General features: G+C 36.2%; 1 protein-coding gene across 3 annotated transcripts in view; it reads left to right on the top strand.

The window, feature by feature from the left end:
* Positions 1-16277, top strand: part of LOC139975300 (uncharacterized) — a 110171-nt gene that overhangs the window by 88007 nt on the left and 5887 nt on the right. For all 3 annotated transcript variants that reach the window (XM_071983123.1, XM_071983122.1, XM_071983124.1), the window contains exons 12-22: positions 1565-1675; positions 2012-2229; positions 3803-3870; positions 6108-6231; positions 10312-10412; positions 10878-10980; positions 12508-12658; positions 13531-13597; positions 14445-14511; positions 15057-15142; positions 15740-15869. In XM_071983123.1, the coding sequence (XP_071839224.1) occupies positions 1565-1675; positions 2012-2229; positions 3803-3870; positions 6108-6231; positions 10312-10412; positions 10878-10980; positions 12508-12658; positions 13531-13597; positions 14445-14511; positions 15057-15142; positions 15740-15869 (1226 nt within the window). The remainder of the gene's footprint in view (positions 1-1564; positions 1676-2011; positions 2230-3802; positions 3871-6107; positions 6232-10311; positions 10413-10877; positions 10981-12507; positions 12659-13530; positions 13598-14444; positions 14512-15056; positions 15143-15739; positions 15870-16277) is intronic.

Below are 16277 nucleotides of genomic sequence, written 5' to 3'. Positions count from 1 at the left end.
AGTGATATCGAAAATATGCTAGACAGTCGAATAATGGTCACCATTGTTACATATACTAGTACTACGAAAGGGATTTTGTCCCACTCTAAGACAAACATCCTTAAAACTGTTTTTAAGTTGATTTTGATGCACAATCTTTATGCTGTTCAAGACATGTAAGACGATGTAACAAAACTGTTAAGTCATTAGTATTATTTTATCTTCTCTTATGAATTTGGTTTCAAATAATGAAAGAAAAGTCGAAGCGTTTGACAATTTTCCAATTTGATAAAATTGATCAAATGTGATGGAGACAAAGTGATGATGAATCCACTTCATCAATATTAAAGTTCCATTAATTATTCGTTATCATTTATCATGTACATGTATCACATAAATGACTCATAAATGTTGATCTGGTGCCAAACAATTTTTTTTTGGGGGGGGGGATGGGTCTATAGTATAAGATGAACTGCTATCTTACTTTGAGTTCATAAACTGAAGCGATCAGTCGGAAGACTTATACGTTTATAATTCAAAGGATTTATTAGCAGAACCTTGCGATAGACCTAATTATAGAACCCACAAACCCGCACTCCTAATATGTTTGATCCGCCTTCAGCACGTCCACAAATGTTCATGCCCCTAACAAAATTCAGTCGAGCAAAATTTCAAATTTGACACCCCTCCCCGGCAACCTCCCCCGGCACATCTCTCCAATATTTTAAATCATGTGCACGTCACTGTAAGATAGACACAACACTTCCACCATTCCTTTAAAACAGACGTTCATCTGAAGTTCATCTTGAAAATGATGGCAAAAGAAAAAAATACGGATCAATCTGAATGGGCCCCATTAAAATAACATTTGAATCTTTGTTGGCGTAATAATGTCAGTTTCTTGAGTGCATCAAATGCATCCATTAAAGTCCAGTTATCAATTCTCCTCCATTATGTGAATGATTCTCTCAATTTTAGAGAGGCTATTAAGAAGGCTAAAAGTACGATTCTCAAATTGACTAATTGTCGTCCGCGTCCAACAGTTTTTAATGGTCAAGTAATATGTATGTATGATGTTACAAAGCACGGATATATATTATTATCAACGGTATGCTGTAAGCGGCACGATATAGCTGTCAGCTTTGGAAAACCGTTTTTTTTTAATGTTAACGTTAACGTTGTTGTTAATGTTAAAGTTGTTAATGTTAATGTTGTTTTACATTATAGATATGTATAGTAACACCCAAAAGGATGCCGAGTTAGGGAAGAAATAAATTACTTCAAAATCTAATTTTCGAAATATTGTTGGTCAAATTTGTCAAGATTGACAATTGTACTAAATATGATAAATATAGAGTCTAATATATATTTCTACAAGTAATGGGTAAGTTGAAGGGGTTTGCAATATTAATATAACAGTATTCGTGCATATTTTACAGGCTTTGTTTGACATTTATTTTTAGCTACATCTTTGTGTTTTTTTTTTTTTTTTTTACTTCATTACCCTAGTTTGTTTGGGTATTTTTATTTCAATTTTAATGTACATAATATTGGAATTTCATTTCCCTTTTTTCTTTTCTAACAGTTATTAAAGTAGTTCCACTAAGTCAGGACACATCATCTGAAGAATTAGGAGGAGGGGTCAAAAATCAAACATTTACTCTGGATCTACCTGATGGAATAAAACAGGCAGGAGGTGAATAAATATTCCTCATCACTTTCAAATACATTGTTTATAAAGGCATTGACGTCACCACATCTCTCTCTCTCTCTCTCTCATATATATATATATATATATATATATATATATATATATATATATATATATGCATATATATATAGGCCTATGGAAGAAAATAACAATTTTTCAACCTTTCAATCGATTTCAATTTCGATAGAATTGTGCATTTATTGTACTTTTCTTAACATATTTACTTACTTTACACTATTACTTACACTATTACTTACTTAATTTACACTATTACTTACTTAATTTAACATATTTCATCACAAATGTCATCTCACCATGCAGTCACATTGGCGATGTCTGGAGCAGATGTAGGCCAGGATTCATTTCCTGTTACCATGGAAGATTCAGACGCAGAGAATGAAGATGATGAAGGGACGAAAGGCGTCTCTAGGGTTTATATTAGTTCCTTGGTCGCTACAATCTCACTACGGTCACAAGACGGGGACAACCTCGGTGAGAGACTAGACGAACCCTTGAAGATCTCTTTCTCAACCTCAAAGGTAAAGATGACCTCATCTCAAAAATACAAAAAGAAACGTGTGTGAACTTTGTACACAATGTCGTATATAGAGGGAGATGAGAAGGGAAGGAAGGAAGGAAGGGGAGGGGCAGGGGAGGGGGAGGGGGACTCAAGGTGGACATGTCCAAAGTACCCCCTGAGGTTTGCTGCCAACTCCTCCCTCCTCCATTACTCCCGCACCCCTCCCCCCCCCCGCTCGTCATCTCCTTGAAACAAGTCACGTAGGAAGGAAGGAGTTGCCTCATGGTGATCATGTTTGTTTGCAGCTTTTTGGGACCAATCACTTTTCCGAGATTCTTTGCTTGTGAGGGTATAATTTAGAATAAAAAGTCCCTTTTCATCTCATTCTGATGGGTGGGAATTGGGGGGGGGGCGTGTGGTGGAGTGGAATGTTCTTGGTACCACTGACTCCAACTCTACACTGTTGGAGGTTGAAGTATAGAATTATCCGCCTTCATTCGTTGTACAAAATGATAGGCCATGATATGTTCAAATGCGTGTAAAAAGAAAGCTGTGCTTGTTATTACTGCAGACGAGCTAACGTTGTTATATATGCTTAAAAGAGTTTTGGATCAAATTTAATACGCAAAAAGGGAGCCAGTCTCACCATGGGACCATAGAACCGATGTAAGGAAGGCGTATTAAAATGATAATATAAAGTTGTTTAGTCTACACATAAGTCTGAATTTTTCCATTATTTTCCACGAAAATGTTAGTTATATCGATGGCAATTCCTTGCTCTGACTGTTGGATAACAGAAAATTAACTTGATTAAATCAATCTTAAGAGTAACTGCTCGTTAATGAACTTAAAATAAGTTCTTTTGTTTTGCATTTCGCCCGCAATTATCAGAAGTTTTCACAACTTACCAAGTATATTACTTATAATTAGATTACAATTGTTTAAACCTGAGGCAGCCTATTCAGGGGAGTTTACAGTAAAATGATTTAATTTAATTTACAATTAATTGAAATATTAACTTAATCAAATATTTTCAGTTAATTAGTGAGCAAATGAGGATGTCATGTGATTCTAAAAATTGTCTTCACCACCACGATATTATTTTTTTCTTTACATTCATTATTAATGCACAAATTGCAAAAAGAGATTTTTTTTATTTTTTTTGCTAATATATTTGAAATGAAACTTGACAAGTTACACCCTTGAAAAGAATTAGATTTGCAGTTTCGAATAACATCGAAAGTTAACAAACCCTGTGCAAAAAATAAAATCTGCCCTGGGAGAAGTGGTAAATTTTTTAATACAAATTAATAAGAGGAATCATTCCTTTAAAGAATCATAAGACATCATGTTCAATAAGACACTAAATTAAAGTCATTAAGATTATCATTTACCTTGTAGGCAGTATTGAATTTTCGCTTATTATGGAATATTTTATAGCATTTTAATGTATATTAAATATCAGGGTATACGTTTCACTGTTATATTTGTAGCTTGAGGAAGGAGAGATAGTGGAAACACTTGGAAAAACTTTTTGAAAGTAAAACACCTAAGGCTCAATCAACATTGCATCATTTATTTTATCTTCCTAGAGACCAGATTTTGTTTCCTCGGATGACAAACTTGTCCCAAGTTGTAGATTCTGGAAACCTTCGGAGAGGTAAAACCTTACTTTTTTTTCTATTTTTGATTTTTGTTGTCAACTAAAGTGGTTGATGAAAGTTTTTGAGATAGAAAAGGAAAATCTTTGGAAAAAAATGGAAAGCAAAGAAAACCCGATGAGGAGAAAATGTCTCGAGGGGGTACGTATAGGTTTCATGCATGGGAGGAGATATAATTTTCGTCTGATGAAAAGTGACACTAGGTTAAAATAAAGGAAACAGGAAGAAAGTTTTGTATCACGATTTTGGGAGCTCTTTCTGATGCAGGTCTTGGAGACCATGATGTACGATGATGTACCATGATGAGACAAGCCCAAACTTGAGATTTTTTGGGTGCGCATAAATGGAACAGCATCATACTTTATACTGTAAAAGTTGAATATTGCGTTGATTTTGTCACAATCTACCGGTAGCATATACCGCCATTCAGTTGCAGCTGCATGAAGGGTGTTTAATCTGAGAGATGGGGGTGGGGATTGGGTGGGGGTAGGAGTGTTTGAAGGGGTCAGTGGGATGTGTAACTTTGATTTGTGAAAGCATATCCCGGAAAATTGGACCCCCTGTGCAGGCTTTATCACAAATTCAAATATTTTAATGTGTTTCCTCAAAACGGCACTTATTAAGTACCGTACTATTTTATTTTCATATTTTCAACAAATTTTCTTATATGTGAAATGGTGCTCTTTTGACGTTTTTTTTTTAAAGATTTATTCTGGGGTGGGGTTGGGTGGGGTTGGGTGGGGTTGGGTGGGGTGGGGAACGTGCCCTTGGCAACCCGGACCCGACGCTACTGCCATTTTTATTGAGAAAGAGAATGTACCTGAAACAACCATGAAGAGTGAAATTATAGGTGTAAAAGAACAAAGATTTTCCCATTTAACTTTCTAACAATACACTACTTTAAATTGGTGAGACATAATTTGATTTATATTGCATTGAGCAGTCGATAGCTTGCTAACTAACCCTCCCCCCTCCCCCGCCCCATTTGATCTTATCTTCAATAATTCATATGTAGAGAAAGAATTAAATCTGTGATATTTGTGCAACGATTATTTTGAGTGAAAATTTGGCGTTAGAGCAACTTGGTGATTTACATAAGTTTAGAAATTTCACTCCACGCCATCACAACCTCTCATATAGACCTGCATGTGTTACATTTACTTAAAATCTATCAAAGGACAACAGAGTTTGGTCAATTTTTAGTTACACTTACATATTTTACTAGTTACAACGGAGTATAATGGCCTAATTTAAAAGCATATTTGAAAGAATTTTTGGAGCATTATTCGTCAGTTGACTTGCGTAAAGCATTTGGTTCAGTCTTAGGTCATAATGCTTGAAGTAAACTATCTTGCACATTCGTTCAAAGTTGAATAATACATTTAATATCTAAAAATTGTTCTTTGTTCATGGATTGTTATCGATATATTATTTACTACATCCTGGCAATCCTCGGAGAATTGACCAGAGATGAAGAAAATTACTAGAAAATGAAAACCTGTCTCGGTCTTTCGAGAAGTCAATTCCCCGTCAACTACATAAATTAACGAGTCTTGGAAACTGGCAGTTGCTAACGAATGTCCCCCCCCCCCCCCTCTGGAATAAGCTTCATCTGTAAACAGGTAAAACTATACATTTAGGTACACAAGCGATAACTTTGGAACAGTTCATGGTCATTTTCATTTTGAACTCACACTGGTTTTAGTTTTTAGCAATCAGTCAAAAGAGCCACCGAAATTGCTTACGACCATTTGACACTCAGCCATTAAACGGACATATTGACGTCACAATACGTAATGCAGTGAGTGACGTCAATGACTGCAGTATTGTTATAGAATTGTATTTCAGTTCCCTGAGAGTATAAAAAGTCGCATCTTTTGCCGTGTATTAATGCGTCCCATGTTGCCCTAGATAAAAAAGCATTCGTCCGATAGGGGTATTCTACGGCGGCCATGATAAGCCAATGAGGCTTCTTCGCGAGTTCCTGCTTGCAGGAGGATCTAAAATACATACAAACATAGCCTATACACACAAATGCAGATTGTATGCGTTTTCTTTATTTGATTTGTGGTAAAGATTGCTTGTAACTAATCTTTAAGGTCCATCCAAATATGACTTCACCTTCTTTATACTGTATGCTTATAATTATTTGTAGTGGTGACGGTGTCGTTTATGTTTTTATTAGTATTTGTAGTTGTGACGGTGTAATTTATGTTATTATTATTATTATTTGTAGTGGTGACGGTGGTGTTTGGTCTGATGAGGGTTGCCTCGTGGGTTTCTCTAACTCAACCCACACCCAGTGTGAGTGTTATCACCTCACAAGCTTTGCCGTACTCATGAGCGTTCGACCTGTAGAGGTAAGTCAAAAAATGAAAACAAATATATATAGTATCGGTTACCATTTCGTTATGTACCCATGATAAAATGGACCCACAGGGCCATGTACCTCCTGAAGAGCTAGACGCCGTGGGGGTAGGGAAGGGGCAGGAAAGGGTAGGATGGGATAGGGGAGATCATAGAATATACAAGAAATATCCGCCACTATTTCACATGATTTATATAATCATCTGGTAAAGTATGACTTGACTGCCACGGTTCAACATCAAAGACTTTCCCTATAGGCAGACGCAGCAGATTGAAACGTGTTATCTTCGTTGAAGTGAAATTTTGTTCTAAAATATAAATCAATCAAGAGTGGTTATGTAAGAGATTGCTTAACTAAAATGATAAAACTGCATTTTTACTTACATACGCAATACGCAATAATAAATTTAGATGTGCAAATTATTCTCATTATTGTTTTTTAAAAGCATTAATTACTCTCTAAAATCATCCTCAATAAATTCTCTTTTCATTATTTTACACCTACGAGTCAAGAAGATAAAAAAAAAATCCCACTTATGTTCAGTGTTTTTTTTTTAATATTATTAATCTATTTCAAGTGAAAGGTGAATTGCGCTTAAAAGCATTTAAAAATGGTCTCATTTTAAGTATTTACAAGAAAGTACATCTGAAGGGCAAGATTTAAATCCTAAACGATGTACTTTTTTAAATATATATTTTTTTTTATCTTTTTCTACATATTTTGTTCTACTTTTGAGTGCAAGTAGACCACATACATATGGAGTCTAATTGTCTGTAAATTACGAACGGAGTCATTATTATGCTGCTCCAATAACCTAAATTCTGGAATTATTTATGAGAAATTAAGTTGCTATCATCAGAATTCAAAGAAGGAGAAGAAGTATAAAGAACATGAACCGAGAAAAATTTCGTGGTTTAACATTTAAGTCAACTTCGTGTTGCGTCATGTTATCATGATAACGGTACGGAAAATTACTAATGGAAAATCGACGTAAATAATGCATAAACGAGCAGAAATTAAAAGAAAATCGAAGAAGTAATTTTGTTTACTGCGGCTCTCGTAAATGGATCATCAGAAAGCAATTATTTCTTTGCTTTACTGTACAGGGGTAGGCTACAGAGTAACCACCGGATAATATTTGTCCTCTTCGCTTTTTTATTTTTGCTTTTCTGTTTGTGTCAGTTTACTTTGGTGTGATAGGGTTGGCGCGGGGAGGCGGGGGGGGGGGGGGGGTAGAACGAGGGCTCGCTTTATTAAAAGCTTTCGTAAATGCTAACGCCCTGCTCTTGGCGTCTACCTAGTAGGATAATATTTATAGTAATTGCACAGCTGTGTGAGGAATGGTTTTATCATTCGATGACACTTACCTGTCTACTCCCATTATTGCACCTTTTCCATATACCTGATAAAAATGTAAGCATTGCGCCCCCTTCTTCCCTATTCCCGCCCACTTAAATTAATTCCTTCCAGGATGTAAATTATTATTTATGTGTATAAATCCGAATGATCTTAAAGGCCGATTTGAGCAGTTTGGTTCCCAAAATTCAGATAGTGAAATGTGAGATCATATATATGACACCTTGAGCAGTGCAAATATAATCAACGTACAGCAAAATGTATCATGAAAAAAACCCCAATTCTTTCGGAAATATTTAATTTTAATCTATACATTTGATGATGGATTAATACGTGTGAGAAAACGTGATTTCCATCTTTAGCTTCGGGAGGCAAGTGTCATCAGAATCATATAAATGCAGAGAATATTTAAGTTTATAAATTGTTCATGATTTTTAACAGGTCTATAAGCTAAAACTCGTTGAAAATGCGGAAGTATATTAAAATTACACTACCTCTTTCAGTAACTGGACAAGTCTGTTTATGCTAATGATTTACGAACGTGTCCAACGAAATGCTATTTCACTTAGCACAATTATAGGTTTTACCATGTGAGCCCATATCTACTTAAAGTAGGCTTATTACTTTCAGCTGAGAATAGTCACGATAAATCTTAACCATGCCCTTGTAAAAGTTTATTATACATTTTCCAGAGTGCCTTAATATTCACCGGGAATGCCGGCGTAGGTTTTTTGACCAAAATTGTTTACTTTCCCTCAAATTTGCGAGAAAATAAAACTTTCAATCTTGACTATACATAATTCTTTATCTGCATTGGAAGAGGCTAATAGGTTTGTTTAAATCGTAAATCTACTCTCGTTATAGACTATAATGGCATCTTTGAGAGGTTACTTGTTTGTTTTGTTGTTACTATTTCCATGGAAATGGGTATACTAATGATAATTGCGGCATTCTATTTTCATTTTCCTTTCTTCTGTTGTTGTTGGACACTAACAGTTCTCCTGCTTACGAGAGAATGGGAAATGTATTGTATAAACGTTAGGGGAACAAATTGCCCAAAAAAGAAAGGGAAAAAAGCGTTGAAATAAATGATAATGATTATCATCAAGTAATGACCTGTGGTTAAACGATTACTTTGTGAGAAATTTTATACGAAATAATCCATTCTTGACTTCTTTGTACTTATTATTTTTCTGTAAAGCCTGTTAAGTGTAATTTAAGAAGCAAAAATAGGATTTTTCCCGGCCTCGTTAATTGCACATCTTCATTATAAGATTAAGCAAAATGGTCATTACAACTAAACACTATATTCGAAGCACGTTTTCAACGATTGTTTTATGAATTTTCTTGCCATATGTCAGATATTTTTTGAATTTGTAAGATGTCATCAGAAGTTGATGTCGCATTGCACTATTCATCAGTGATTCCATAGATATCCATAGAAGTTTGCATTGGAATCGATACGAAGATCCCCTTGATCAATAACTGATAATTGATAGGTCGCTAGTATATCCCCTTGTTCAATAACAAATAATTGATGGGTCGATGGTTTATCCTCTTGATCAATAACTGAAAATTTATACGACGATAGTATATTTCTTGATCAATAATTGATAATTAATAGGTCGCTAGTATATCCCCTTGTTCAATAACAAATAATTGATGGGTCGATGGTTTATCCTCTTGATCAATAACTGAAAATTTATACGACGATAGTATATTTCTTGATCAATAATTGATAATTAATAGGTCGCTAGTATATCCCCTTGTTCAATAACAAATAATTGATGGGTCGATGGTTTATCCTCTTGATCAATAACTGAAAATTTATACGACGATAGTATATTTCTTGATCAATAATTGATAATTAATAGGTCGCTAGTATATCATCTTGTTCAATAGCAAATAATTGATGGGTCGATGGTAAATTCCCTTGATGAATAACTGATAAATGATACGACGATAGTATATTTCTTGATCAATAACTGATAATTGATAGGTCGTTAGTATATCCCCTTGTTCAATGACAAATAATGAATGGGTCGATGGTATATCCCCTTATAAATAACTAATAATTGTATGCTAAGTAGTAATTGCACCATTTATGTGTGATGAGGCACAATACTTCATAACTTTGAAACACTGCGCATTTCACAGCATTTAGTGTCACTGGAAGTACTGATTACAACTGATGTATTACTGAATCTGTTACAAACTCACCCTACTTGTCGATCAGAGTTGAGACTATGAGACAAACTCGCAGTAACTGAATGTTATAACGTTTAATTTAGATAGCACTGTGTACAGTTAATAACTCAGTCTTCTTTACTGCAGAGCCAGCACAACAGTGGGATCGGGGGGGGGGGGGGGGGAACCAAGCCCTCCCTAATAAATTCCGGTTACAAAGATGATTTCGACGCAAGCGCAATTTCACCACTATTCAAAAATTGGTTAGACTAACCCCCCCCCCCCCCCTTATCCCAGGACACATACACCCACCTCAAACCTGTGCCGTAGCCCTGTAATGAACGTGTGTGAGGTAATCACTTCCCAGCCTTACGTTGTGTGCGCCCCAAACTTACGCTGTGTGCGCCAAGTATATGATAATGTGGCAGTACATCGTTATGTAACCACACAGGAATTCACGTTGAGCGTGAGTGGTCCAAGAAAACTTCCGATCGGAAAACATAACTTTGTGAATTTCTCTTTCTTGCAGACGTTAACAGAGAGTGACGTCATTCATTATATGACTCTGATTGGATGTTCGCTGTCAATCTTCTGTCTTGGTTTAATGTTGTTGGTGTTCACTGCTCAGAGGTAAGTCGAATACCTAACTTTCAGAACCGTTTTCTAAAACAGTGGAATATTGCAACGCATTGTAGGAAATGCATGAAAGGTCGTAGAGGATAGCAAGAGACTAAATTATTATTTTCAATGAATAGTATTACTTTTAAGATGTTTGTTTTACCCCGAAGGCTCTTCGAGTTTTTAAATGTTACTCTTAGACATAGGCTTTATGTAAATATGATGTCAGCACAAAAAACTTGAGGTGAGTTATCTATCAGATAAAAGTTGAATTTATTCTCACAGATGAGTTTTCATCAGGTCATAGTAAAAATAACCCAAAGGTCATGATTTAAAAGTTGCGCATTTTCTATTAAAACAAAATACCATTAGCTTAGATGACCCTTAATAATCAGCGAAGACATCAGAGACGGATATAGAAATAAAATGAACTTTAAATCACAACATTTGGTACAATTTTCATGTTTCTTCTCACAGGTTGTTCCGATCTGATCGTAACATCATTCACATGAATTTAGCTTTATCTCTGATGATTGGCCAACTGCTCTTTCTGGTCGCTATCGAGAGAACAGAAACGGAGGTAAAGTATCAGTGACGTCACTCACATTGTGCTATATGTATGCGCGCGCGTGTGTGTGTGGGTGGGTGGGTTGCTGTTTAATCACAATGTCTTCTTCCTTAACTAAGTGTGTATATAATTAAAAAAAGAAGAAAGGTAAACATATTCCTCTAAGATTAGTAAGTCAATATAAATGTGTTTAATTTGCATATAATGAATATTCATCACACCGTGCAGTAGGCCTACAATTTCCCATCATTTACTAATGTTCCACCTGCAAACTCGTATACAAGTAATATCCGAATTGTTTAATAATAGCTTATACGAATATCAAAGGCTCTTTGTCACTCAAATGCATAATTTCGACTAACATTGCGATCGAATTTGATAAGTATTAGATATCTGCATCTAAGCAATATGACACGATACATTGCTATCCAAACACAAATCAATTTTAAGGGCTACTTCAGCCAATAGGGACAACACCGTTTACCATATTTGTTATCAACTAGCAGTAGGGAAAACTTAGGCTATATTGACAACACTCTCTGCAATATATGCCATAGACTACGTTAGGCTATGATAGCAAAAACTTTCTAGTAAATTATCAGCTATGCCATACGTTACTTCGGCTATAGTCACATCACGTTCTTTTATGTCATCAGCTGTGCTATATAGGGCTACTCTATGCTATATTGACAACACTCTCTGCTATTCCAGGAGCAATATATGCCAAAGACTACTTTAGGCTACAATAGCAAACGTTCTACTTTTTTATCAGCTATGCCATCTGTTATTCCGGCTATAGTCACATCATTTTCTGTTTTCATCAGCTGTGCCATAGGGCTAATCTAGGCTTTATTGACAACACTCTCTGCTATTCCAGGAGAAATAAATGCCATAGACTAATTTAGGTAATAGTAGCAAAACTTTCTAGTATTTCATCATGTGGTACTTAGGCTATATTCACATCACGTTCTGTTATTTCACAAGCTGTGCCATAAGGCTGCTTTAGGCTATTTTGTCATCATTCTATGCTATTACAGGAGCAATATATCCATAGACTACTTTAGGCTACAATAGCAAAACTTTCTACTATTTTATCAGCTATGCCATTGGTTATTCCGGCTATAGTCACATCATTTTCTGTTTTCATCAGCTGTGCCATAGGGCTAATCTAGGCTATATTGACAACACTCTCTGCTATTCCAGGAGCAATAAATGCCATAGACTACTTTAGGTTCAATAGTAGCAAAACTTTCTAGTATTTCATCATGTGGTACTTAGGCTATATTCACATCACGTTCTGTTATTTCACAAGCTGTGCCATAAGGCTGCTTTAGGCTATTTTGTCATCCTTCTATGCTATTACAGGAGCAATATATCCATAGACTACTTTAGGCTACAATAGCAAAACGTTCTTCTATTTTATCAGCTATGCCATAGGTTATTTCGGCTATAGTCACATCACTTTCTGTTATTTCATAAGCTGTGCCATATGGCTACTTTAGGCTATTTTGACATCATTCTGAGCTATTTATTCCCCAGATCGTTTGTAAAGTCATCGGGATGTCTCTTCATTTCTGTTTTCTTGGCTCATTTTTCTGGATGTTGAACGAGGGAATGTATCTCGTCTCTAAGACTCGATCACAGAATAGCAAATTTTTGAAGATGCCGACATTCTTGTTTGTGGGATGGAGTGAGTAACTCATTCTTTTTCTTCCCCATATATTTTATTATTCTTAGCGTTTTCTTCATTATCTTTACAAAACGATTGTAAAGTGGTTTGTTTTGCAAAGTAAATATAATACAGTTAATACATACGACGTCATAACGTAGTGAAGGAATTCTCGGTATTCTAAGAATTTTGGGTCTCCAAGACCCCACACCACGTACCTCATAAATACCGCTCAGAAACTGAATTTCTTCGATAATGATTCCAATTGGAAAAGACATTCATTTTGTCAATTTAGCAGGATACATTTCAATCACAAGTTGTGTTAATTTCCCAGATCTTGGTTATGCTTATCATGGTTTTCTGTAATTGGAGATGGATTTTGCAATAACCGAATCTAAATTTATTAAAACTCTTGACAGGACCTAAACGATGACATTGATTCCAAGTCTCGACAATGTTAGCATTCTCCCTTGAAATATGAGGGGGGGGGGGGGGGCAGAGCTAAACAAAAAGGTTCCCTTATCCTACTGGCTCCATGGCATCACAGACTTACAAAATGACAGACCCCAGACACGAATTTCAAATTAGGATCCTCGCAAATGATTTGTTTCTTCTTAATATAGCTGTTCATCACAAAGTTCTTTGTCATATAAGCTAAAGGTATATGGTTGGGTTTGTGTCACATTTTTACTCAGATATTCATGATTGATGAAAATTGCCCAACTTCTTCTTCTTCTCCTTCTCTTGCATAATTTTATTTTGTCACGTTCGTCACGAATGATATTAATGATTCTCTTTTCACGACAATCATCTCCATTGATGCATACAATTTCTTACTAATTCTATAGAAAAACGATATCGTTTATAAATTATTAACTTTCTTTTATTACCAGTTTGTCCTTTGATAGTTGTTGGTATAACGGCAGGCGTTTCCTTTGAGTCCTACGGAACTGAAAAGCAGTAAGTAATAACTATATAGAGAGACTGCTTAAAGATAATCAGTATTGGCCGCAAATTTTAACATGCTAAAAATTGCTAGAAGTTTTCAAAAATCTCTTCCCTGATGGTTCTGCATTTCCAGAATTTAAAAAGTGTGAAATTACACTAAAGAAATGTTTCAGCCAAAAAATATATACTTTGAGGGTAAGTAGTAAAATGATTCTGAAAGTTGGAACATCAGTGACCATTCTTTGTCTGTATAGCATATTTCGGGCCAGTACTGATGATTTTTATTAATCGCTGATATTGTCGCTGGTATTTCAAGATAACTCTCAGTTAAATATGTTATATATTTGACCGTGGTAGGGCTGTACGTATTTTAAACTGTGTTTATATGCTTCATCATTACTTTTACAGCGCACGTCATTCTTTCGTGCTCACACTAATGAAAAAGCGTACATTTTAAATTTTAAAAATTGAAAGCCACACCAGACCACCCCACCCACCCCCTTAGCATCTTTGCTTAAGTTGCCTTTTCAACCTGCGAAAAGTTCATTTGTTCTGTTGAATCGAAATATACGCTTGCATTGTCATGATTTTATCACATCACCCCCCCCCCCCCTCCCGCACCCCGCCCAACACACATGTACACCTTGAATTATTTTAAAGTTAAACCTACACGTAAACTGCATGAAGGACGGAGTCAAAATACAATTATACGCAATTCCAGCTATTGATCCGTCACCAAATGTCCCCATCAATTATTCTCTGGCTTACACCTCTAGAGCCCCCCCCCCCCCCCGCCTGCACCTCAAATGATATCTCTTTTATATCATTTTTTGTTTTCATTTTTGCTATTTCTTTACAGATGTTGGTTACGTGTTGATAATGGTGGAATATGGGCGTTTGTTGGTCCAGCAATCGTGATTGTTATTGTAAGTAACATTTTCTAGTTCACTGGTCATTGGTTTCTGTTTTTGTTCATCCACGGACCCCGAGGGTACCGGGGGGGGGGGGGAAGAAGAAATGTTTACTGACCCCTGACAAAAATTAAGTATATCACCAATAATCTCATCCCTACCTTGGTTGTGACTGAGATCAGGAAAATATCGATTTCTTTGCCGGAAATGACACTTTGAGACTTGCTCTGTCTGTCTTGAGTCAGTGAAATGCTAACTGGCACCAAAGGCGTTTATAGGGACCCCAAATCTCGCAGACACATTTGCTGCCAAGCACCCCCCCCCCACCGCCCCTACCCAAATGAACAGACCCGATGTTGAGCAAGATAGCTCTAGTTCAGAGTAATACAGTGACATAATATAGAGACCAGGGAACGTATTTCCTCCTCAGCTTTTTCTTTCAAGTTTTCTGATTATATTCGACCAGGCGAGTCAGAACATTGCTTATAATGTTCTAATATTAACTTAAGATTATAAACTCACACCTGTTGAAAATATCAACAATTGTTTCGTCATTTCAGGTCAACATGATTATGCTGTCCAATGTCATCCGGGTATTTTTGAGTCTTCGCGCTAATATGAAGAAGAAACAAGTCGAACGAACATGGTAACGTTACAGCGCATGGGCACGAACAATCAGTTCGTCGTGATTATACGTTTAATCAATGTTTGTTAATGGCCGATTTAATAAACGATTACGTCATGGTGGTATTTCAATGTGTGTGAAGTCACGTGATGATGAAACCCAGTGGTGTGATCAGGAATTACCTATGCGAAACGTAATTGCCTTCTTGTGCTCATACCTGACTGGATGGGGGGGGGGGGGGGGAGGTGGTGATATGGTTAGTGCTCAAAAGCTATGGACCCGGAGAGATAAAGAATAATGAGTTCTCATTTTCAGAAAAAAATCATATGCTCATGGATGTAACCCCCCCCCCCCACCGCTATAAAACCGAGGCCCGGTGAATATAATTTCACGTGGGTGGGACCCAACAAAGTTATTTTTTCAAAACTATTTTGGTACCATCGGTAATAGTTGGTTTTGACACGACTCGGAGTGGTCCGAATAAACGAACAAAAACGGGAAAATGAATCTCAAAGGAATTGTATCCTCTCCACTGAAAACATAATTTAATAAAGGTACCTAAATATCATCGGAATAATACTATATTACTTAAATATCTTCTTTTATTTCTTAACACAGGTTGGCTATACGTGCAATGCTACTGACGCTCCCGTTACTTGGTCTAACTTGGTTGTTTGGATTACTGACTGCTATCGACTCCACAGTGGTTGTATTTGAATATCTCTTTGTTATCTTCAACTCACTCCAAGTAAGTCAAGTTGTCTACCTGGAAGTTTTTCTTCTTATTAATTTCTTGCTCAATTCCCTTTAATTTCTCTGTTTGTTTTACTTATTTTATTATATTATATGATAGTAGCTATAAGCACAACCTTGCGTTTAAACCTTAAAATAAATCTAATTTGCAGCCTAAATATGACTCGTAATGTACCACTTCACGTGTAATATGTTTTTTCTACCCCCCCCCCCCCCCTTTAACCATCTTAAGAACGGGTCCCTGAGTGTATAGGTTTACGTGACCAGCCGTTTAAACCTAATTATAAATCTAATTTGTAGCCTAAATATGACTCATAATGTACCACTTCACGTCTAACATGTTTTTTTCTGCCCCCCCCCCCCTCCACCATCTAAAGAATGGAGTCCCTGTATAGGTTTACGT

Source organism: Apostichopus japonicus, chromosome 10, assembly GCF_037975245.1.
Source record: "Apostichopus japonicus isolate 1M-3 chromosome 10, ASM3797524v1, whole genome shotgun sequence".
Classification (NCBI taxonomy): Eukaryota; Metazoa; Echinodermata; class Holothuroidea; order Aspidochirotida; family Stichopodidae; genus Apostichopus; species Apostichopus japonicus.
The sequence above is the reverse complement of the archived record's forward strand: the minus strand, read 5'-3'. Positions and strand labels throughout refer to the sequence as shown.